The sequence below is a fragment of the Rhinatrema bivittatum genome, chromosome 16, assembly GCF_901001135.1.
Source record: "Rhinatrema bivittatum chromosome 16, aRhiBiv1.1, whole genome shotgun sequence".
Taxonomy (NCBI): Eukaryota; Metazoa; Chordata; class Amphibia; order Gymnophiona; family Rhinatrematidae; genus Rhinatrema; species Rhinatrema bivittatum.
The window spans coordinates 19,853,315-19,876,726 of record NC_042630.1 but is presented as its reverse complement, the minus strand read 5'-3'; the positions used below and the strand labels follow the sequence as shown (position 1 = coordinate 19,876,726).

The following is a 23,412-nucleotide window of genomic DNA, read 5'->3' as shown; positions in this document are numbered from 1 at the left end:
TCCTTCCCAGAGCAAAGGACAGAGGCCGCAGCCTGGGCAGCAGGGATCTCCCCCCCTGTACGAAAGCACGGGGTATTTACAGAGAGCGATACAAACACACAAACTCCAAATGTCTGTTGCCTCTTCTCTCCCTGCTTCCCTTTCAGCCCCCGACTCATCACACAGGCTCTCAATTCCACTGCAGAACAAAGTGAAGGGTTTTACTGGCAGCTGCGGCTTGTACTCGAGAGAATCTCCAGGGCAACAGGCAATAGCCAGAGCACCCCCTCCAGCGCCCAGGCCCTCCCCCGGAGATCCATATGAATGACACTCGGACAAAAGACCAAGGAGAAGAGGCCAAGAAGACGAAAGAAAGGGAAGGGCAGCAGCTACCACTCACCAAAGGGGATCGCTCCCCCCAGCACCCCCTCCCTCCCCAACCCCCTATTTCATGGCTCTTAGGACCTCCCTACAAAGCTGCAGCTGCAGGGCTCAATGGCTCTCAGTGCTAGAATCCTGGCTCTCTCCACCATGTGAGCCCTGTCACGTAGATATCCACCCACAAACTAAACCAAGAATAAACCCTCACTGTCCCCCATACACAAGTTACACCCATAACACTTTATATTAAGGATAAAACTCCCGCTCCCCTCAGTGTCCCACATACACGAGTTACACCCATATCCCTTTATATTAAGGATAAAACCCCCGCTCCCCTCGCTGTCCCACATACACGAGTTACACCCATATCACTTTATATTAAGGATAAAACCCCCGCTCCCCTCGCTGTCCCACATACACGAGTTACACCGTATCACTTTATATTAAGAATAAAACCCCCGCTCCCCTCACTGTACCCACATACACGAGTTACACCGTATCACTTTATATTAAGGATAAAACCCCCGCTCCCCTCACTGTCCCACATACACGAGTTACACCGTATCACTTTATATTAAGGATAAAACCCCCGCTCCCCTCACTGTCCCACATACACGAGTTACACCGTATCCCTTTATATTAAGGATAAAACCCCCGCTCCCCTCGCTGTCCCACATACACGAGTTACACCGTATCATTTTATATTAAGGGTAAACTCCCCGCTCCCCTCACTGTCCCACATACACGAGTTACACCCATATCCCTTTATATTAAGGATAAAACCCCCGCTCCCCTCGCTGTCCCACATACACGAGTTACACCCATATCACTTTATATTAAGGATAAAACCCCCGCTCCCCTCGCTGTCCCACATACACGAGTTACACCGTATCACTTTATATTAATGATAAAACCCCCGCTCCCCTCGCTGTCTCACATACACGAGTTACACCGCATCACTTTATATTAAGGATAAAATGCTGATTCTCCCTACTAAACTCCTTACAGCAAATACCAGTAAACAACAAAACTCATCGGGTTAGAAATCACAAACACAGCACAATGAAATAAAAACAGAAACACACAGCAGACAACATGCAAACAATAATGTATGCAACACCTAGTGCACACACACACACATACACACACTCACACACACACATACACACACAAATCCCCTAAAACATCCAGAGAAGGGGCCTATGCAGTCTTGCTGTATTGCTGTTCGGCATCGTCTCTGTAAGATTCCTCTAGCAGTCCAATACCAGGTGACACAAACTGGTACTGGACACAGAGAACACAGCAAACAAGTCTAACACACTCACACATTCTACCATTCCTCTCCCCCCACCCTCCAGCGGGAGGTGCATAAGCTTCCAGAACCGGGTCAGGCAACTGCAGGGAGATGGGATGGAGATGGGATGGAGCTGGGTCTGTGGCAAGGTGCACCTCTTGCTCCCTCTGCAGGAGGAAAGGAGAGCGCCTGCCCGAAAATATCCCGGTCTGCCCATGGCCTACTGAGTTAATAACAGAGAGAACTTCAAATGTTACATGAGTACATCTAAATATGGATTCAGATAACTTTATTGGCATGAACATTTTCTATGTGTTGCCAAATGAAGATGCGGCTCACTGTACCTCTTTTTAGTGAACTTTCCAAAGGGAAGAAGACTTGTGAGATGGCGATAGCTGTTTGTGCAGAACCAGAGAGCGGATGGAATAAACAAGCCACTGGTAGACGAAAATGAGAAAAGTGCACGCAGAATAAAGCAGAGCTGCTTACCTGGAACAGGTGTTCTCCATGGAAAGAACGAATAGGCCACACAAGACGGGTCATGTCATCCAATGGTGCCGAACCAGTCGGCTCCTCTCTCAGCGCAGAGCTTTTTAGTTCGTTCTGAGCATGTGCGGCATTTCCCGCGCTGTCGTCGCTGCGCGACCCTCCCTCCAGTCTTTCCTGTAGCCGATCTTGTGTGGCTATTCGTGCTGCTGTCCATGGAGAACACCTGTTAAAGGGAAGCGGCTTTGCTTTCTCCACAGACAAGCAACATGAATGACCACCTAAGATGGGACTCCCGAGTTGAGGACTGCAGAGGAGTTACAATTTTCTTTTATTTTTAGTTTCTGCAGTTGAGTTATTTTAAGGTGGATCTCAGTACGGCCTGCCCAAAGTTATAGTCCAGGTTGCTATCCTGTTCTATACCGTAGGCTCTGATGAACGTGTGTAGTGCTGACTACGCAGCAGCCCTGCAGATGCCTTGAATAGATGCTAATTTAAGGTGAGCCACTGATTTTACAACAGCTCCGACTAGATGGGCCTTTACTGGTTGTGAAACCCAAACTTTTATGGTTGGGTAACAGTGGGAAATACGTTGAGTAATCCAGCTAGATATATACTGCTTCTTAACAGGTTCTTCTTTTCTATTTGCATCATAAGAAATGACGAGTTGAGCATTTGGTTCTCTTCATGTAGAACAAGAGCGCTCTTCTACAATCCAATGAACGCAATTACTTTTCAGACTGCATTGCATGAGGCTTTGGGACGAATATTGGCAAGGTCACTTAGACAGAAGTCTAAGTGAAATTGAAACACCACCTGGGGTAAAACTTTCGGTTGACTTCTTCGTACTAATTTATTCTTGAAAATGTGTGTGTAAGCAAAGCTCGTAGGGAAGCAAAGCTTGAATTTCACTCACTCTTCTAGCTGATGTTATGGTGATTAACAGGATTCTCTCTCATGAGACGAATGTTATGCTTCATGTGGCGGTTTCGTCAATTGTCCTAGCACTGTATTTAGACTTCATTGGCAGGAGAGAAGAAAAACAACCAATAGGGGCTGTATGACATAGTCTGGGTAAAGGGAATAAACATGGGTGTAGCTTGCTTATTGCAGCAGTTACTACCCCTACTACCCCTAACTAATCAAGCTAGGTATTTCACTTGGATGCAGCTCCATCACTGCTCTCTACATTAATGGTGGGGGTGGAAGGGAAATAGAACCAAGAGTTAAGAGAAAATGATAAGTATGAGAGAAAAAAATGTGTGAAGCTTGCTGGGCAGACTAGATGGGCCATTTGGTCTTCTTCTGCCGTCATTTCTATGTTTCTATGTTTCTATTGCAGACGAGGAGCTTTTATTAGTGACTTAGATTATAAAGCCCTTTTACAAACTGTGATACTAATGACTCGGAGAATGGTTGATTCTTTATGTGCTGATGATAAGCAGCTATCACACCTGTAATGAATGTTGTTTTAGCCCTGAGGTACCTAAAGGCATGAGAAACCTGAGGAACATTGGTATTGGACAGGTGAAAGGGTCAGTTTGCTGACTGTGACACCATATTACAAATCTTTTCCACTCATAATTGTATGGTGCCTGGTTTCCTTGTCGCAAGGAGGATGTTCTTTATATCTTGCATTAAGGGAAGCTTCGGAATTAGCTGGCTTTCAATGTCCAAGCTAATGTCTGAAGATTTGGATGCACAGAACCCTCATGTTGAGTCAAGAAGGTTGGTGGATTTATCGCCAGCCTGTGTAGCCATGGAAACCAGCTGATGTGGCTAGTTGCTATTAGGATCATTGATCCTTTGGCCCTCTTTAGTTTTTGTATCATCTTTGCTATCTACAGAATTGGTGGGAAAGCATATCGTAGGTGTTCGTTCCATGGAATAAAGAATGCATTCCTTGCTATCGCTTCAGGCAGATGGTCTTTTCGAACAGTATCGAAGTCATTTGTGATTAAATGGCGAAGCAAAGAGGTCCATTTCTGGCGTCTTCCATTCTATGAAATGTTTTCTGAACGCGTCTTCATGGAGAAGCATTCACGCGGCTGCAGCTGATGGCTGAGCCTGTCTGCAGTGACATGATCCTTTCCTGTGAGATAAATTGCTGATATATGTATCTTTCGTTTGCTAGTCCAATTCCATATCGTTGTTAGAGCTTCTTTGCAAAGTAGGGCAACTCCTATTGCATAACATAGTAACACAGTACTGATGGCAGAAAAGGACAAAATGTTCCATCCAGTCTGCCCAGTAAGCTTCTCATTGTAATATTTACCATGCCATAAAGGTCACCCCAGGTTTCTCTTAAGGGTAGTCCGTGCAGCTACTCCCAGTTCTTATGATGTTCTTGTTTATACCGAACATGGGTTGTCTGTCCAAATCTACAGCGATTTGTTTTATATCCAAGGCTATCATAGCAAAGGCCACTGAAAATTGCTCAGTTCCAGCAGGTTTATGTGCAGGGAGAATTCCTGTAGTCCATTGTCCTTGCGTTGAAACTGAGTCTTTGTGCGATTCTCATCCTTGACATGAGGCATCTGGTTAATACTATTTGGAAGTCTGGAAGATGAATGGCCAGAACGGAACTTTTCATTCTTGATCCATCAATTCAGTGAGAATATCAGTTTTCTGTCTACAGGGATCTTGTGACATAGAAGCTGTTGATCCCAATGCATTTTTAGATGCATTTTTAGATGCCTCAGCTTCATACGTGCCAATGAAGTACACATGGCCTAATAATTTCATGAATCTTTATGCAGTCACTGTTCTTCTTGTGATGAGGAACTGCCCCATTTTTTGCAATCTTGTTGCTCTCTGGCTCGGAAGATGGACCTTTCCTTTGACCATATCTAGATGAGCCCCTATGAACTCCCAGCTTTGCTTCAGGATTAGGCTAGTTTTCTCGAAAATTTACTATGAATCCTATAGTTTAAACTGCTAGGTTGACATCTAATACAGAGTTCTTGTAAGATGTGCTCAACATTAGGTATGGAAAGACTAGGAAGCTTTGCAGCTTCCACTGCTAGGCACTTTGTGAACACCCTTGGTGCTGCTACTAGGCCGAATGGTAATACCTTGTACCATGAAGTTAGCAAGTAGCACATTTAAGACTAATCAGAGAAAATTCTTTTTCACTCAACGCACAATAAAGCTCTGGAATTTGTTGCCAGAAGATGTGGTTAGTGCAGTTAGTGTAGCTGGGTTCAAACAAGGTTTGGATACGTTCTTGGAGAAGTCCATTAATCAATTATACTTAGGGAATAGCCACTGCTATTAATTGCATCAGTGGCATGGGATCTTCTTAGTGTTTGGGTAATTGCCAGGTTCTTGTGGCCTGGTTTGGCCTCTGTTGGAAACAGGATGCTGGGCTTGATGGACCCTTGGTCTGACCCAGCATGGCAATTTCTTATGTTCTTATTGTATAGGTAATGGTGATCTTGCAGTGAAAATCTTAAGTATCTCTTGTAATTTTTGTTTATTAGGGTATGAGTCTAGGCATTTTTCAGATCTATGGATGCCAGGAAGTCTCCATTCTATAGAAGCAGAAGGATTGACCCTAAAGAGTTAATTCTGAATTTATTTTTTTTTTAGGTAGCTGTGTTGGTCTCTGAGATCTAAGATAGGTCATAGATCTCCAGTTTTGGGGGAGGGGGGGGTTTCAGTATCAGAAAGCACCTGGAGTAGAATCCCTTGCCTTTTTGTGAAGAGGCTCTGGCTGGAATGCTCTGGATTTCAGGAGAGATTTAACTCCTGATTGAGTATTTGCAACTGCTGCTCTGAATGTTGCAGATAACATGGGGGATGATTTGGCGTAAACATTTGAAAGTACAGGAAATAGCCCTGATTTACAATTTTCAAAACTCATCTGTCCATTATGACTTGGTTCTAATGAGATGCATACAATGTGAGTGTGCCCCCTACGATATGCTTAGAAATGGGTTTTGTAGGGGCTGTGACTGTCTGTCAAAAACCTGAAGATAGCCTTTGCAGATTGTCTTTGCTTATCTCTACCTCTTGGCCTGGTTTCGCTCACTTTTTCCCAAAAAGGATGTTCCCTAGGCATAGTGTTGTGCCCGTCGGCTTCTCGGGAACGTCCTCCCTTAGGCCATACACTCCAAGCCATGCTATTTTTCTCGCTGCCTTGGCCGATGTGGAAATCCTGGAAGCCCTGTCAAAAGAGTCAAAATCTGAGTGGCATCACACTGGAGAATAGCTTTAGCTCCTCTTTGGGGAGATGTTTTGCACACGCAGCTCCTGTAAATTGTTGTACATACACAGGATCATTTGGAGCTGGTGGGCATCTATCCTTGATTGTAGGGTGGCTCCTTGGAAGATCCTTGCGGCTGCATCCAACATTCTGGGGTCTGTGCTTTCTTCATGGCTGACTCTACAACGAGGGAGTCGTGTGGCAGTTGAACTTTAATATGCCCTGGTCAAGTATGAGCCCTATATTTGATGTCTACATTTTGTGCCACTTGTTGTATTGTATATGGTGTTTTCTACATTTTCGCTTGCACTTGCTACAAAGCCTCAAGCATCAGGATAACCCTGAAATGTTTGTTTTTTTGGGGGAGGGGGGGGTTGCTAACTAAATGTCATTACTCCTCACCATTTTGTTGTGATTGTAATCTTCTCCAGAAAGATTAAATTGAATGGATTCAGCCATCTTCCGAAGGAATGAGGAGTACGTGGCAGTGATCAGGAGACGGGTCAGATGGGAGATCTGGAAAAGGCAAACGTGATAGATCCCCTACGGATTCATTCAAGCTTTGTGAATCTTCCGATACCAAATCTATACAGGAGGTGGATCCTGATTCATGTTCTTCTCTCTCTGTTCTTTCCTTTTCCTATCCAAAATAGGAAGCTGGAAACAGCTTTTTTCTTGAATTGGAAATCTGAAAAGGGTCTTCTTTCTTTGGTGCTCTTTTCATATATATTTTAAAGAAACGGATGAAAGAATGCATTTCCGGCAACGCTGGTAATGGTTACACTAGCTCTTTGCATCCAGAGGATGTTTCCAGCTGCAATACCAGAGGTGAAATAAAACCACTGCTTGAGGTTTTATCTTTTTTTTTTTTTTGCTGAGATCAGAATCTGATCTCTTTTTTGCAGATTTTCTCTTACTTTTGGAATCCCTATGTTTGCTACTATGATCCTGCGTCAATGAATGGGCTGAACTTGGCATCCAGTGGTCCGTGTCGAGACACTGTGCTGCGGAGACATCGGCACCATCACCATGGCGTGATGTCTTGGCGCCGATGTCTCTGCACCGTGTCCCGACGCTGATGGCACCAAAATTACACGCCACGGCATTTCTGTGACGAAGACTCTGCTGTTTGACCCTTTGGCACCAACGATTCTGAGCAATGATGTTTCCACACCAAGGAGCCACAAAGGGCCGAGACAGTTGAGCCTCGGTCCTTCAATTTCCCTCTGCCTGCAGTGCAACACTGGAGAAAGAGAAACAGAAATGCATTTCCTCCTGCACCGTGCGAAATCCAAAGAGAGAAGAGATGCACGTTGCCCAAAGAAAGAGAGAAAATCAAAGGCTTCCCATAAGAGAAAGAGCCGGAAAAACTCTGTCTAATCCTAGGAGAAAACAGGAGAAACAGCGGCAAAATAAGCCGTCTCTTGTCATCAGGCCGGAAATGTAATCTGACCGGGGCAAATCAGACCACCACCTATACTCTGTCATTTTATCTTACTGTTATACTCACTATTTTGTAATTTTCTCTTTTATTTTAATCACTTTGGGATAATCAAATGCTACCTTAACCGGATAAGTATTTATCCAGTTAAGAAGATAGCCAGATACCTTGAGGGCGGGCAACAGGAGGAGAGGGGAGCAGGGTAGCTTTTCTTGTTTGGCTCACCCCTAAGGCCTGGGAGCGGAGGCTGAGGGCTGTTCCCTGCTGCTGCTGCGATTCAGGATACTGGCCGACGGAGACCTGGGGCAGAGCCTTGTGTGTGCTCATGCCTAGCGATACCCCTGGTGCTACTCCCAAAACTGCTGCACCATAGCTGATCTTCCCAATAGACAAGCTGGCTCTGGGAGAAGGGACCTCAGGAGGTCAGGCAGAATCAGAGAAACTGAGGGCTGGAAGGGCTCGCAGGGGATCATTTACAGTAAAACAAAGCTAGAACTAGAAGGGATCACCGAGGTCTTACAGAAAATTAGGGAAAGAAAAGAACTTAGGTCATGTAGAATCATAGAAAGACAGGGCTGAGAGGGAATTCAGGGAGTCAGCTAGAGTCAGAGAAAAATAGGCCTGGAAGGGACCTCAGGAGGTCATCTAGAGTCACACACAGGGCCTAGAAGGGGTCTCAGGGGATCCAGGAAGGCTGCTCTTGGAAACTTCCAATGATGGAGATCCTACTTTCTCCCTGTGGAATTCATCTCACTTCTCAGAAAGGTCTCCAATCTGACAACTGAAGGCTGGATAACACGGATTCCAGGCTGCAGCCACCTGCATATGGCATCCTGCACAAATCGACAGCACACCGCTCTGTCTCAGCAGTTTGTTTTTTAATCTTTATTTAAACTGTATGAATTGATTTAATTTTTTTTTCCCTTTAGTTTTCATCACCTCAGGGGAGAACATTTCTAAGTAGCAAACATCTGCCTTTTGTGCCCCGAGGAACCGGCTGGCATCCGACCGATCTGGTGGCAAACGTCTAAGACACTCAGCCAGAACCCAAAGGCATCCAAACCATCCCAGTGTTCAGCTCCTCGGGCTGCGTGGAACAGGGGATGCTGCAAAAGTAGCACTCACAGCCTCCCACCCCCTGTCCCAGGAAGGAGAGATGGGGAGGGGGGGGGGGGGGGAGAATCCCAGGCCTCACTTAACAGCAACGCTTACTGGTGGGAAGCTGCGGGGTGCGGCCCTCAGCCAGACAGGAGGGGGCAGTACAGCGCTGCATTTGCCTCGTAGTGCTATAGCAATAAGTGAGAACTTTAGTAACAGCACTAAAAATAGGGGGGTGGGGAGAGGAGGAACCTCGGGTTGTGGTGAATGAAGGCTTATTATGGTGCTGCAGCCCGACAGATGCCCGCTCTGTTGGGATGCTGAAGGAGGAAACTGCTTGGAATCAAACAGACCAAAAACATTTAACAGAACACACAATTCATGAACCTCGAGATGTGGCTTGTCAATTTTCTTCTTTTGGCATGTTTTACCTGCTAAGGAAAAGCAGGAGTTTTATGGGACTTCTTAAGCAGCGCTGTCTAAAGTGGATGGGTTATTTCGCTGGGGGTAGAGGCGAGAGGGAGGAGGATGGAGCGATCTACTGGGCACCAGCAAGACAAGGTGGGACAAAAGCTGGGGCTGAGAGTTTCATGCAGACTGCATCCCGAAGGAAGGGAGGAGAGGGGAAGGAGAGCAGAGCTGGGGGGGGGTGAAGGACTGTGCCAGCTCGTGTTGCAAGCAGCAATGGAGCATACTACTGAAGGGCAATCATTTCACCTCCTTCCACGTTGGGAATGGGGGTACAATTAACTGCAAATGTCATCAGTGTTGTCATTGGTCATTTTGCTTTAATAAACTTTTAATTGAATAAAACTTAAATAAAGAATCAAAACAATATTCGAGCAGACTCGGATTATCAGGTGCTGCTAGGAATGCCTTTCAGCCTGGCGGGAATGTCATAAGGCAACGCTTAACGGCAGGCCGAGACTGGCGGTGCGGCAGGGGCAGACGGCAGGGCCTGGCTCCACAGAGGGAGGGAGAGAGACATGAGCTGAGAGAGGGGCAGTGCTTGGTTAGAAGAGCGGTGTCTATGGTGCAACCAACGGGCGGCGGCGCCACATGCGCCACGACGGAAAACAGAGGGGACAAGGGCGAGGCCGGGGTCTGCAACAGAAACGGTCGGTGTCTTCTGACCACGCTTCCCTCCCCTCCCCCCACTCCGCCCTTCTGCAGCCCACCCTGGTTTCATGTCTTCACTTCCTCTTCTTGTCCTTCCTGGGAGTCTTGTTCCAGTAGTAGACCAGCTGGCAGGCAATGATCCCATTACACAGCGAAGAGACGACATATGTTAAGGCCATAAGAACGTCTCCTGTCTCCTGTCAATCAAAAAGAGGGTTTCAGCCGTGTGCATGAGCCACTGTAAAGCATCCGGCCTGGCTCACACCCTGCCCACGCCTCAGTGATGATCTTCCACTATTCGATTCCTACGTTAAAAATGTGTTTTAAGTTTACGTGACTTGCAAGTAAATTAATGTATAAATCATCCTTGTGTGGGTGATGCCTGTGTGAAACTCCCAGCTCAGTACTGGTAAAACACCCTAAACTACTGCAGAGTGACACTAGAATACAAAGCCTGGGATGTGTTATTACACTTGGTGTGCTTCCTCTGGAGCTGTAGTCCTCAGGCTGATACCATTAGAATAGCTTTGGTGACATTTATTACAGCACAATACAACAAACCCCCAAAAGCATCCTGAGCTTGCATGTTAGTGTTTTTCTGTTGTGTCCAGAGTGGATTTTCTTTTCCAATCTTTTAGCTTCAGTAGATCTGAGCTGGGGAGTCACAGAAGCCACGGCACATGGATGTTAGCACCCCCCCCCCCCTCTCCATCTCCCAGAAAGGAACATTTCCACACAGTAGGGGGGGTGTTTCTGAGTATCGCTTTCTTTCTGCTATCCCTCAACTTTCTCTGGAAGGAACCATCTGACATCACACACACACGCAATACTGAATGGACCAATCAGACACCGATGTGTGTGATGTCACCCGCACCTCTCTGGATAAGATGGCCGCCCACAGGCATAGCCAGGGGAATTGGGGGGAGAGCAGCTTGCCTGAATGCCTCCTTATCCCCTCTATCCACTTTTCCCTTGCTCTCCCAAATCTGCAATACTCACTTGTACAGAGGTGAATATCCGAGCCAAAGAGCCTGCAAAGATCAGGAAAACAGTGATGGCTGACAGCTGACCAGTGTGCCCGTTCTCATAGTTAGATGCTGCCTGAATGAGCTGGAAGAAGGAAGATGCACAGGTTAGGGGAGAGAGTTCATTCTGTTAGAAACTTAAAACTAGTTACAGTCACTGGCTCCTGTCACACACATGGGGAACTAGTTACAGTCACTGGCTCCTGTCACACACATGGGGAACTAGTTACAGTCACTGGCCTTTGTCACACACATGGGGAACTAGTTACAGTCACTGGCTCCTGTCACACACATGGGGCACTAGTTACAGTCACAGGCCTTTGTCACACACATGGGGAACTAGTTACAGTCACTGGCTCCTGTCACACACATGGGGCACTAGTTACAGTCACAGGCCTTTGTCACACACATGGGGCACTAGTTACAGTCACTGGCTCCTGTCACACACATGGGGCACTAGTTACAGTCACAGGCCTTTGTCACACACATGGGGCACTAGTTACAGTCACTGGCTCCTGTCACACACATGGGGCACTAGTTACAGTCACAGGCCTTTGTCACACACATGGGGCACTAGTTACAGTCACAGGCCTTTGTCACACACATGGGGAACTAGTTACAGTCACTGGCTCCTGTCACACACATGGGGCACTAGTTACAGTCACAGGCCTTTGTCACACACATGGGGCACTAGTTACAGTCACAGGCCTTTGTCACACACATGGGGAACTAGTTACAGTCACTGGCTCCTGTCACACACATGGGGCACTAGTTACAGTCACAGGCCTTTGTCACACACATGGGGCACTAGTTACAGTCACTGGCTCCTGTCACACACATGGGGCACTAGTTACAGTCACAGGCCTTTGTCACACACATGGGGCACTAGTTACAGTCACAGGCCTTTGTCACACACATGGGGAACTAGTTAGAGTCACTGGCTCCTGTCACACACATGGGGCACTAGTTCCAGTCACAGGCCTTTGTCACACACATGGGGCACTAGTTACAGTCACTGGCTCCTGTCACACACATGGGGCACTAGTTCCAGTCACAGGCCTTAGTCACACACATGGGGAACTAGTTACAGTCACTGGTCCTGTCACACACATGGGGAACTAGTTACAGTCACAGGCCTTTGTCACACACATGGGGCACTAGTTACAGTCACTGGCTCCTGTCACACACATGGGGAACTAGTTACAGTCACAGGCCTTTGTCACACACATGGGGCACTAGTTACAGTGCCCGGCTCCCATCATGCACATGGGGAACTAGTTACAGTCACAGGCCTTCACACTTGTGGTACTAGTTACAGACACTGGCTCCTGTCACGCACATAGGGAACTAATTATAGTCACACAATTCTGTCTCACACAGAGGGGAACTAGTTACAGTCACAGGCTTTTGTTACACACATGGGGAACTAGTTAGTCTCCAGCTCCTGTCACACACTTGTGGTACTAGTTACAGACACTGGCTCCTGTCACGCGCATAGGGAACTAATTATAGTCACACGATTCTGTCTCACACAGAGAGGAACTAGTTACAGTCACAGGCTTTTGTCACACACATGGGGAACTAGTTAGAGTCTCCAGCTCCTGTCACACACTTGGGGAACTAGTTAGAGTCTCCAGCTCCTGTCACACACTTGTGGTACTAGTTACAGACACTGGCTCCTGTCATGCGCATAGGGAAATAATTATAGTCACACGATTCTGTCTCACACAGAGGGAAACTAGTTACAGTCACAGGCTCCTGTCATGCACACACAAGGAACTAATTACAAACACAGGCTCCCGTTATACACACAGGGAATTAGTTACAGTTACCATCTCCCATCATACATAGGGGGAATTAGTTACAGTCACTGGCTCCTATCACGCACATGGGGAACTAATTACAGTCACAGGGTTCTGTCACACACAGAGGGGAACTAGTTACAGTCACAAACTCCTGTCATAAGAACACAAGAAATTGCCATGCTGGGTCAGATCAAGGGTCCATCAAGCCCAACATTCTGTTTCCAACAGTGGCCAATCCAAACTACAAGTACCTGGAAAGTACCCAAACATTAAATAGATCCCATGCTACTGATGCCAGTAATAGCAGTGGCTATTCCCTAAGTAAACTTGATTAATAGCAGTTAGTGGACTTCTCTTCCAAGAAATTATCCAAACCTTTTTTAAACCCAGCTACACCAGCTGCAATAACCACATTCTCTGGCAATGAATTCCAGAGTTTAATTGTGCATTGAGTGAAAAAGAATTTTCTCTGATTAGTTTTAAATGTGCCACATGCTAACTTCATGGAGTGCCCCCTAGTCCTCATATTATCCGAAATAGTACATAACCGATTCACATTTACCCATTCTAGACCCCTCATGATTTTAAAGACCTCTATCATATCCCCCCTCAGCTGCCTCTTCTCCAAGCCCACACAGACTTTTGCATCAAGTGTCATATGTATGATTTTTTACCCGCCGGTGAGAGATTGTATGTGTGCACTTTGTGCAAAGAGCTCCTGGCTCTCAGAGAACGAGTCCGATCTCTGGAAGCTAGAGTAGCAGACTTGGAGGAGCTGAGGCAGACAGAGAGGAACATTGATGAGACCTTCAGGGACATAGTAGCCAAGTCCCAAATCCAGTCTGGCAGCCCGAGTGCTGCCTTGGATCAGAAAGGTTTCCCAGTAGGAGAACATCACCCTGGTGTAGCAGGAAGTGATCCTGTAGCAAGGACCTGCTCTCCAGGTGATGTATTGTCCTCTTGCACTGAGGACAAGTCTTCCAGGGCTACTGCCCAGGAGGGAAGGGTTAGGCCAGCCATCATAGTTGGTGATTCGATTATTAGAAATGTAGATAGGGTGGCTGGTGGACGTGAGGACCGCCTGGTAACTTGCCTGCCTGGTGCGAAGGTGGCAGACCTCACGCGTCACCTAGATAGGATTATAGACAGTGCTGGGGAGGAGCCGGCTGTCGTGGTACATGTGGGCACCAACGACATAGGAAAATGTGGGAGGGAGGTTCTGGAAGCCAAATTTAGGCTCTTAGGTAGAAAGCTTAAATCCAGAACCTCCAGGGTGGCATTCTCTAAAATGCTCCCTGTTCCACGCGCAGGTCACCAGAGGCAGGCAGAGCTCCGGAGTCTCAATGCGTGGATGAGACGATGGTGTAGGGAAGAGGGATTCAGTTTTATTAGGAACTGGGGAAACTTTTAGGGAAAGGGGAGACTTTTCCGAAAGGATGGGCTCCACCTTAACCAGAGTGGAACCAAGCTGCTGGCACTAACTTTCAAACAGGAGATAGAGCAGCTTTTATACTAGAACAAGGGGGAAAGCAGACAGTCACTCAGCAGTGCATGGTTCGGAGAAATGTATCCTTGAAGGATACTAATGAAACAAGAGAGTTAGGGCATCCCAACAGAGAGGTTCCATTAAAAGCAAACATAGTTCATATGCCTATATGTAAAAAATCACCAAAGCTAATGATTTCCAAATTATCCCTAACAACTGAAAAGCAGGTTGTTAATACAAAGAAAACACACCCTTTGAAATGTCTGTATGCCAGTGCCAGAAGTCTAAGAAATAAGATGGGAGAGTTAGAGTGTATAGCAGCAAATGATGAGATTGACATAATTGGCATCACAGAGACTTGGTGGAAGGAGGATAACCAATGGGACAGTGCTATATCAGGGTACAAATTATATCGCAATGATAGGGAGGATCAACTTGGTGGGGGTGTGGTACTTTATGTCCGGGAGGGTATAGAGTCCAACAGGATAAAGATCATACAAGAGACTAAATGCTCAGTATAAATAAATATATAAACTGTGTGGAATGTTTACTTGGTGTGCTTAAGAAACCAATGTACATTGAATATTTATTTCTTTGCTGTACTTTAATTTAAAAAAAAGGTTTACATATAAAAACAGCTCTCTCCACTCACAGGTTCCCATCACACATGCAGGAGACTAGTTACAATCATCAGCTTCCATTACACGCATTGAGAACGAGTTACAGCTACAGGCTCCATCACACATACAGGCAGCTAGTTACAGCTACAGGCTCCATCACACACATGGGGAGCGAGTTACAGCTACAGGCTCCATCACACACACAGGCAGCTAATTACAGCTACAGGCCCCATCACACACATGGGGAGCGAGTTACAGCTACAGGCTCCATCACACATACAGGCAAGCTAATTACAACTACAGGCCCCGTCACACACATGGGGAGCGAGTTACAGCTACAGGCTCCATCACACACACAGGCAGCTAATTACAGCAACAGGCCTAGTCACACACATGGAGAACGAGTTACAGCTACAGGCTCCATCACACATACAGGCAGCTAATTTCAGCTACAGGCCCCATCACACACATGGGGAGCGAGTTACAGCTGCAGGCAGCTATTTATTTATTTGAGACTTTTCTATACCGTCGTTTAGTAGAGCACCATCACAACGGTTTACAGCTAGGCACAAATATGTTTGGTTTGGTTTCTAAATTATCCATAAGGTGCCAGTATTATATGGTTACATAGTTCAATAATATACTCTAAATGGGGAATGGGTGTGGTGACCATTTATGATTGTTAGTGTAATCATATGTTTATACTACCTTTCTAATTTAATACTTAAATATCAGAAAAATAATAAAAAATAAGCAAGTCTGCTTTTTTACAGGTGACTTTCAGCTGTGTGTATGTGTTGTTATTCTGCTACCTCACTGTGAAATGCTTTTTTGAAGAGCCATGTTTTTAAGCCTTTTTTGAAGAGTTTTAAATCTTTCATTAGTCTTAATTCCAGGGGTAATGTGTTCCATACTAAAGGTCCTGCCAAAGATAGTGCTCTCTCTCTAACTTGGGTCAACTTTGCTGTTTTGACTGAGGGTATGGTTACTAGAGCTCTATTGGCCGATCTGAGACTTCTTTGAGGGACGTGTAATCGTAGTGCGGTGTTTAGCCAGTCAGCATGTTTGTCATTTATTAGTTTATGCACTGTGCATAGTGTTTTAAATTGAACTCTCTGTTTTATTGGGAGCCAGTGTAAATCTGCAAGTGTCTGGGAGATATGATCTCTTCTGCCTTACCAGTAAGTATTCTGGCAGCCGAGTTCTGTAATATTTGCAGTGGTCTGATAGTAGTATATGTCAATCCTAGGAAACGTGTGTTACAATAGTCCGTGCTGGCAAATATTAATGCTTGTAGTACTGTACGAAAGTGTTCCTGATTTAATAAGGGTTTTAGTCTTCTAAGGACCATTAGTTTGGCGTAGCCTTCTCTTGCTTTTATTGATATGTGTTGTTTAAGGCTCAGTTCCGTGTCTATAATTACTCCTAGGTTTCTAGCTTTATCAGTTAGCTCAACTGATTTGCCATTTTTAAGTCGGATGGGATTTTGAATTCTAGTCACACGCATGGGGAACGTGTTACAGCTACAGGCTCCATCACACACACAGGCAGCTAATTACAGCTACAGGCCTAGTCACACACATGGAGAACGAGTTACAGCTACAGGCTCCATCACACATACAGGCAGCCAACTACAGCTATAGGCCCCGTCACACAAATGGGGAGCGAGTTACAGCTACAGGCTCCATCACACACACAGGCAGCTAATTACAGCTACAGGCCTAGTCACACACATGGAGAACGAGTTACAGCTACAGGCTCCATCACACATACAGGCAGCTAATTACAGCTACAGGCCTAGTCACACACATGGAGAACGAGTTACAGCTACAGGCTCCATCACACATACAGGCAGCCAACTACAGCTATAGGCCCCGTCACACAAATGGAGAGCGAGTTACAGCTACAGGCTCCATCACACACACAGGCAGCTAATTACAGCTACAGGCCTAGTCACACACATGGAGAACGAGTTACAGCTACAGGCTCCATCACACATACAGGCAGCCAACTACAGCTATAGGCCCCGTCACACAAATGGGGAGCGAGTTACAGCTACAGGCTCCATCACACACACAGGCAGCTAATTACAGCTACAGGCCTAGTCACACACATGGAGAACGAGTTACAGCTACAGGCTCCATCACACATACAGGCAGCCAACTACAGCTATAGGCCCCGTCACACAAATGGGGAGCGAGTTACAGCTACAGGCTCCATCACACACACAGGCAGCTAATTACAGCTACAGGCCTAGTCACACACATGGGGAATGAGTTACAGCTACAGGCTCCATCACTCACACAGGCAGCTAATTACAGCTACAGGCCTAGTCACACACATGGGGAGTTAGTTACAGGCCCCATCACATACACGGGGAACTAGTTACAGCTACAGGCCCTGTCACACACATGTGGAACCAGTTTCAGTCATCGGCTTCCATTACATGCATGGGGAACGAGTTACAGCTGCAGGCCCCATCACACACACAGGCAGCTAATTACAGCTACAGGCCTAGTCACACACATGGGGAGTTAGTTAGTTACAGGCCCCATCACACACACAGGGAACAAGTTACAGCTACAGGCTCCATCACACACACAGGCAGCTAGTTACAGCTACAGGCCCTGTCACACACATGGGGAACTAGTTACAGCTACAGGCCCTGTCACTCACACGTGGAACCAGTTACAGCTACAGGCCACGTCACACACACCAGGAACTTGTTACAGCTACAGGCCCTATCACACACATGGGGAACGAGTTACAGCTGCAGACCCCATCACACACACAGGCAGCTAGTTACAACTACAGGCCCTGTCACATATATGGGGAACTAGTTACAGCTACAGGCCATGTCACACACACCAGGAACTAGTTACAGTCATCGGCTTCCATTACACACACGGGGAACTAGTTACAGTTACAGGCCCCACTACACACATAGGGAGCTGGCTCCTATCACGCACATAGTCAAGATATGTAGCATGAAAGCCTTGAGAAACCTGTGCAATAAGGTCTTCAGTTTGACTATTGCCTCCCAAGAAGACCTCCTGCTCTGTGCTTTCTGCTTTGGCTCACTGGATCTGATCAAAGGCAATGGATGAGCTCTCTGGGCGGGGCCTGCCGAGCCACTCACTCACCCGGCTAAAGATCACCGCAGGCATGTTGGAACTCTGCAACACTGTCACCACCATCATGGGGGTTAGGGGGGAGAGCAGCAAGGACAGCAGGCCAAGGTACGCGACCACGTAGAGTACGCCTAAGTCCAGAACATGGAAAGATACCGTGAGAGAAAGAGAAACAGAGGAGCCACTACGTTGTTTCATGTCGCCTCCTCCTCCTCTGACATGGCCGCAAACGGAAGCGAAGTGACGTTACCTCTCAGCGGCTGCCCCGAGTAATGCTGTATAAGGAATCCAATGACGACAGTCTGTATCATCAGGAAGAGAGCTTCTCCCCAGGCGCTATGGGAAGAGGAGAGACAGTCAGCCGCGTACACACACACACAGACACAGACAGAAACAGAGACAGCCCTCACCTGAAGGGGAAGTCGTTAGCGATACTGTAGGCCATGGTCCCTGTGATAGCCAGCAGCTCCAGCAGCACCGAGCCGAAATTCAGCCCCTCCACACTCTGTGCTCCCAGAATCTTGAAAATCTGTGGCAGCTTCACTGCGGGGCGGGAGCCAAACCGGAGACGGGAGTTAGTGGGGAAAAGGGCGCAGGGAAGCTACGTTTCCACCCTGATCTAAGAGAGAGCCCTCTCCTGCGTGATAAGCGGCAAATGACGAGGCTCCGTCCCACCCTGAAGAGCTTCAAATCTCACATTGCACGAGAAATGCTTTAAGCCCTCCCACTCAGGAGCAGGATGAATTCGTTTCACTTTTACAAGGAGCTCCGGCAAGAAATCCTTAGCCACACAGGGGCAGCTAATTCATTTCAAAGTAAAACCTAGAATGGTGCAAACTGTTATGGGCCCTGTTCGGTGATAATTTTGTAAACTGAGGCACAGGGGGATAATGCGACTCACCCAAGCTCCCACAGTTAATGGGTGGATGGGAGGAAGTGGCTTAGGGTCTCCAGGGTCGGCCTGGGATTTAATTACCAACCTTTCCAGATCTGAGCTCAAAGTGGGGTAACTAATTCAAGGACAGCTGGTAGGGTCTCTTCCCCAGAGGGCTCCTCCACTCTTACCACTCGGCATCCCTTCACTGGCGTTGCTCTGAGCCGTGAATTTCATGAGGAGAGACAAGAGGGCACAGCAGAATGTCAAACACATTTTGGGAGGGTCCCATACCCATAAGCGATCCTGCGATAATGCCAATCCCCAACACTTTGCTGACGAGGAGCTTCAAGCAGGGAACTAGAAGAGCGAAAAAGAGGAGATGTCAAGGGACGAGGGGTTTCATAGCTCTCCCAAAGCAGGGTGCATGCAAACCTCTCACACGCATATATTCACTAGGGACAGCCTAAAACCGGAGCCAGGCAGAGGCCCTTGAGGACCAGAGTTGCCCAGTCCTTGGGACACTCTGAGCCTGTCAGATTTTCAGGATATCTGCCATAAAGGTGCATGAGCGGCCTCCACTCTATGCAGACCTCTCCCGTGCACCAGACTGGCTCGGTGTGTCCCAAGGACAGGGTGGAGAACTCGTGCTTTAGACCTTCAGTCCCACTCTACTTGCTCAACCACGCTCTCTTTGGGGAGGATTGACAGCATTTGCGATCCAGTACGTTTGAAGTATGAAATGTAGGCATCTGAGCTGGTGTCCTTACGTCAAGTAAACTTCAGTTTTCAGCTGGAAGCTCACCTGAATTTATGGCCTGCTAATTGTTTGCTTAGATTTAGGCACCTAAGTTAGGTGCCTAGTGATGAAAACCAATGCTGAATTCCTAACTTTGGGCCTGATTTACTGAGGCTTTTCTCCCATTCTGTCTCTAGTAAATGAAGTCCTTTGTCTCCCTGCCCTAGCTCCTCCCACTTTTAGGCACCTAAATTAGGCCCCAGTAAATTTTCAAAAGGGCCAGTGACGGACAGGAGGGGACCTCGGGGCACGAAGAGGGAGCCAGTCCCCTGGCTATCAAGAAGGCCCTGGAACCAGCGGGCAGCTACAGCTAGGCTCAGCTCAAGGGATGGCCCACTGAGGAACCTGGCACCTCCAGGTCCGTCAGGACTGCAGGCTTGCACCTCTACCATCTTCTGGAGACAGAGAAATACTGAGGGACTGCAGGTGGCACTCTGTTATGCAGCAGTGCCTCAAACGTTTGTTCTCTGCCTCCATCTGCTGGTAGGGATGCATAAACCCACTGGTCTGGGTTTATTCAAGATTATCTAATTAAACATGTCAGCATAATTTATAAAATGTTTATTCATTTATTTAGGTTTTTTTTTAAAGATTGTTGTAGATTCTACCTTGCTCTGAATTTCTTTGAGCTCTTCAGGTGGACAAGCATGTATTAAATAAAGGATTGTGATTTCCTTTTTAGTTATCTTTTGAGATTGGGGGGGTGGATTTAGGTGGTTGGGGGGGGTTCGGTAAAGAGGTAAAAAAATCCCATGTGGTTCTATTTGTACTTTGCATTGCACGTAAAAGGTACAATTCCGTGCTATGCCATGTGAGTTATATCTTTTTAACAAACCTAACTATAAATAAACGATAATGACCATGACGTACAAAGTTCCCCTTCCACTGCAGAATCTAAAATATCGGTAATTTACTGGTATTAAGATCTTGTTGACACTGTTTTTATAACTTTTGGGTCACTAGGGTTCTCTGGTGTTACCTCTTAACAAGAAAGTTTGCTGATCAGCAGACCCATCCTACTAGATTACTGGCGCCCGTTTTTCTGGAAATCTCTTTCCCCCAGCTGCAGCCCTGGAGGAATAGCCTGGTGGATCCTACGTGCACGGAGTGTGTTACCTGTGTGCCGAAAGGAGACCTTGAGAAGTCCATCCAGATCCGGGACATTTTTTAGGGGCCTGGCCCAATCAAGTGACACATGATTAGTTCTATGATGTTTTTAAGCATTTCTAATTCTCTTTGCTATTTTTCTTTTCTCGTCATAGCCTGATAACTGGAGTCGCATATTTGATTTTGTGTAGATGGTGGGGAAGTGTGCTGTAAATTTGTGTCTTTATGAATAAAAGACACACTGTCACAGGCAGCAGTGTGGAAGAGACTGAAGGTGGTTAAGTAAAAGAGGAACCTTTATTGTTAACATCAGCACTTCATTTTTACAGCAAACTGCCTCTGGATGCTTCTCCCAGTAATCCCCCTTCTTTATTTCCAGGTTAATGCCCAACAGATCCATCCAGTGGCACTCCTCTGTATAGCACAGCATCCATTTACAACTCTTTTATCAGGGCAATGATATCCAGCAAGGCCACGTGGGACCTGGATGGTCAGTCAAGAGTTTACAATAGATTATTAAAAAGTTTAGTGAGAGGGCTAGATTAAGCATAGGGCCTTTATGCTCATTTACTTAGCATAACAGAGAACAAAAACAGAAGACTAACAAAAAACTGACTTGGTTAATAAGCAATAAAGCTTCTACCTCTAGGAATATATCCTCCTTAACAGTGCAAACAAGAATAACTGGGCAGACCGGATGGTCTTTATAATCAGCAGTCTGGCCATTAGATGTCACCATTGTGCGATGGTTGAGCCTCGCTTCGTAGCTTGTGGGAGTTATCTCCACTGCACTGCATTCATGATTCCAACCATCTCCAGAAATAGAAGCTGAGCTCCAAAATCAAACACAGTTCTCACAGCACCAGCTCCGACAACTTCCTTGTTGTCCTTTATATCTACATGTAAACGACATGAATCATTAGCTGACTTTTTCTATGAGGGAAGGGCAAAGATGGGTTTGCCCAACTCAAAGATGGCCACTAGTTTCTTTCTCTCCACTTCCTGTGGTCTACTTCCGTCGGAAGCTCTCCCCCGGTTTCCGAGCCCATTTCCCACCTTTCTCGTGCCCGTGATCCCAAAGCCCGCACTATTACCACGGAGTCCTCACCGTGCAGCAGATTAAAGTGCAGAAAGAACTCATCATAACACGCCTCTGGCATCAGGTAAGGAACCAACAGCCGCCTCGTCACCTCCTCCGCCATCTTGGTTAAGGGAAAAAAAAAACCACCAAACAAAAACCCAAGTGCGAGCTACACGTCATCAGTTTACGCGTAATAGGCGCGGGACAACACATGCGCAGAGTGCGGCATGGGTGCTTGGAAGATGTGGGGTGCCGATCTGAAGGCAACAGTGGGGTACGTTTAGATCTTTAATGATTTTTTTTCATTCAGTATTTTGCTACGTTACTACTTTTATTCATGGCTGTGAGTGTTTAGCAGTTGAACACTTCCCCCCCCCCCCTCGCTTTAAGGGCCTGAACATGGGAAAAGCGTCAGCGCATACACCGGAAGCGGCTGAGGGATGTCGGGCGCACGCGTGAGAAGAGAGGAGCTGGGTCTGAGATTCCTGTTGTGCATGCGTTGTTCGAAGGTGCCATAATGTTTTTAAAGGTATGAACTGAACACCCGCTTTTCTTTTTAAACAAAGAAGAAAAAGACCTGTTTATAATATTATATGGAAGGGCATATAGAGAGATACCTTCTGTGTTATTCTAATAAAAATGGGAAGGCGCTCACGCCCTTTTGCCTTCGAGCGCAATGATGTTAACACCTCTATACCACTGCAACAGCAGGAGCAATGGTATCAGATCCAGGAGGCAGGTGAAACCATGCCAGACCAAGCAGAAGAAGACGACGAAGAGGAGGAGGAGGAGGATGCTGCAGTGGCCTTGTCAAAGGGGACGGTAGCCACCTGCCTGCTGTATTATGTGCGCCTGCAGAGGGAGCGGCGGCGAAGGGACCAAGAGCGCCGGCAGCGGGCGCTGCTCTACCGTCGAATGAAGGCCAAGCAGAGGCGGCAGTTTGCCACGCTCTGGTACAGCCAGGCGCTGAGCGTTGGCAGCGTCGGCACTGGTGGGCGTCGCCTTTGGACCAAAGCTCGCTGCTCCTCCTTCTGGGACACGGTCACAGGGAGGGCCTTCAGCAGCCTGGACTGGACGGAGAACTTTCGCATGAGCAAGTCCACGTTTTACTACCTCTGCAGCCAGCTGCGGCTGGCCATCCAGCGGCAGGACACTATCATGAGGCGGGCCATCCCTGTGGAAGTGCGTCTGGCCATGACGCTTTGGCGGCTGGGAACCTGCTGTGAGTATCGCACCATCGAGCGGCTCTTTGGTGTGTCCCGCTCCACCATCTGCAAGGTCATCCGAGAGGTCTGTGAGGCCGTGGTCAGCATCCTGACGCCTGCATATGTTCGAGCGCCTGATGGACCAGTCCTGGAAGATGCTCTGAGACAATTTGAGGAGCGTTACGGGCTCCCCCAGCTGGCAGGTGTGATTGGTGCCCTTCATGTCCCCATCCGAGCTCCCAATGAGATTACGAACAGCTACTTCAACACCAAG

General features: G+C 47.1%; 1 protein-coding gene across 2 annotated transcripts; it reads right to left on the bottom strand.

Moving 5' to 3' along the window:
* Window positions 1–9,664: 9,664 nt before the first annotated feature.
* On the bottom strand, window positions 9,665–22,084 carry MPDU1 (mannose-P-dolichol utilization defect 1). Of its 2 annotated transcripts, XM_029580270.1 has the most exons (8): window positions 21,961–22,052; window positions 21,496–21,748; window positions 19,138–19,306; window positions 18,483–18,615; window positions 18,323–18,408; window positions 18,085–18,203; window positions 11,005–11,115; window positions 9,665–10,202 (listed from the first exon to the last, which is right to left on the bottom strand). In XM_029580270.1, exons 3-8 carry the CDS (start codon window positions 19,220–19,222, stop codon window positions 10,080–10,082), a joined length of 657 nt encoding a protein of 218 aa, XP_029436130.1. In that variant the 5' UTR covers window positions 19,223–19,306; window positions 21,496–21,748; window positions 21,961–22,052; the 3' UTR covers window positions 9,665–10,079. The 2 variants fall into 2 exon arrangements, with proteins under 2 accessions (XP_029436130.1, XP_029436129.1); XM_029580269.1 differs by lacking the exon at window positions 21,496–21,748 and having other exon boundaries at window positions 19,241–19,306; window positions 21,961–22,084.
* Between the last annotated feature and the right edge of the window lie 1,328 nt (window positions 22,085–23,412).

What these genes read in the sequence shown, in the direction of transcription:
- MPDU1 (XM_029580269.1), bottom strand. Translation starts at nt 22,054, where the DNA reads ATGGCGGAGGAGGTGACGAGGCGGCTGTTGGTTCCTTACCTGATGCCA. An exon ending in GCACTTTAATCTGCTGCACG is followed by an intron (nt 19,307 to 21,960) that starts GTGAGGACTCCG and finishes TCGCTCTTCTAG; the next exon opens with TTCCCTGCTTGAAGCTCCTC. An exon ending in GGATATTCACCTCTGTACAA is followed by an intron (nt 10,203 to 11,004) that starts GTGAGTATTGCA and finishes TTTGATTGACAG; the next exon opens with GAGACAGGAGACGTTCTTAT.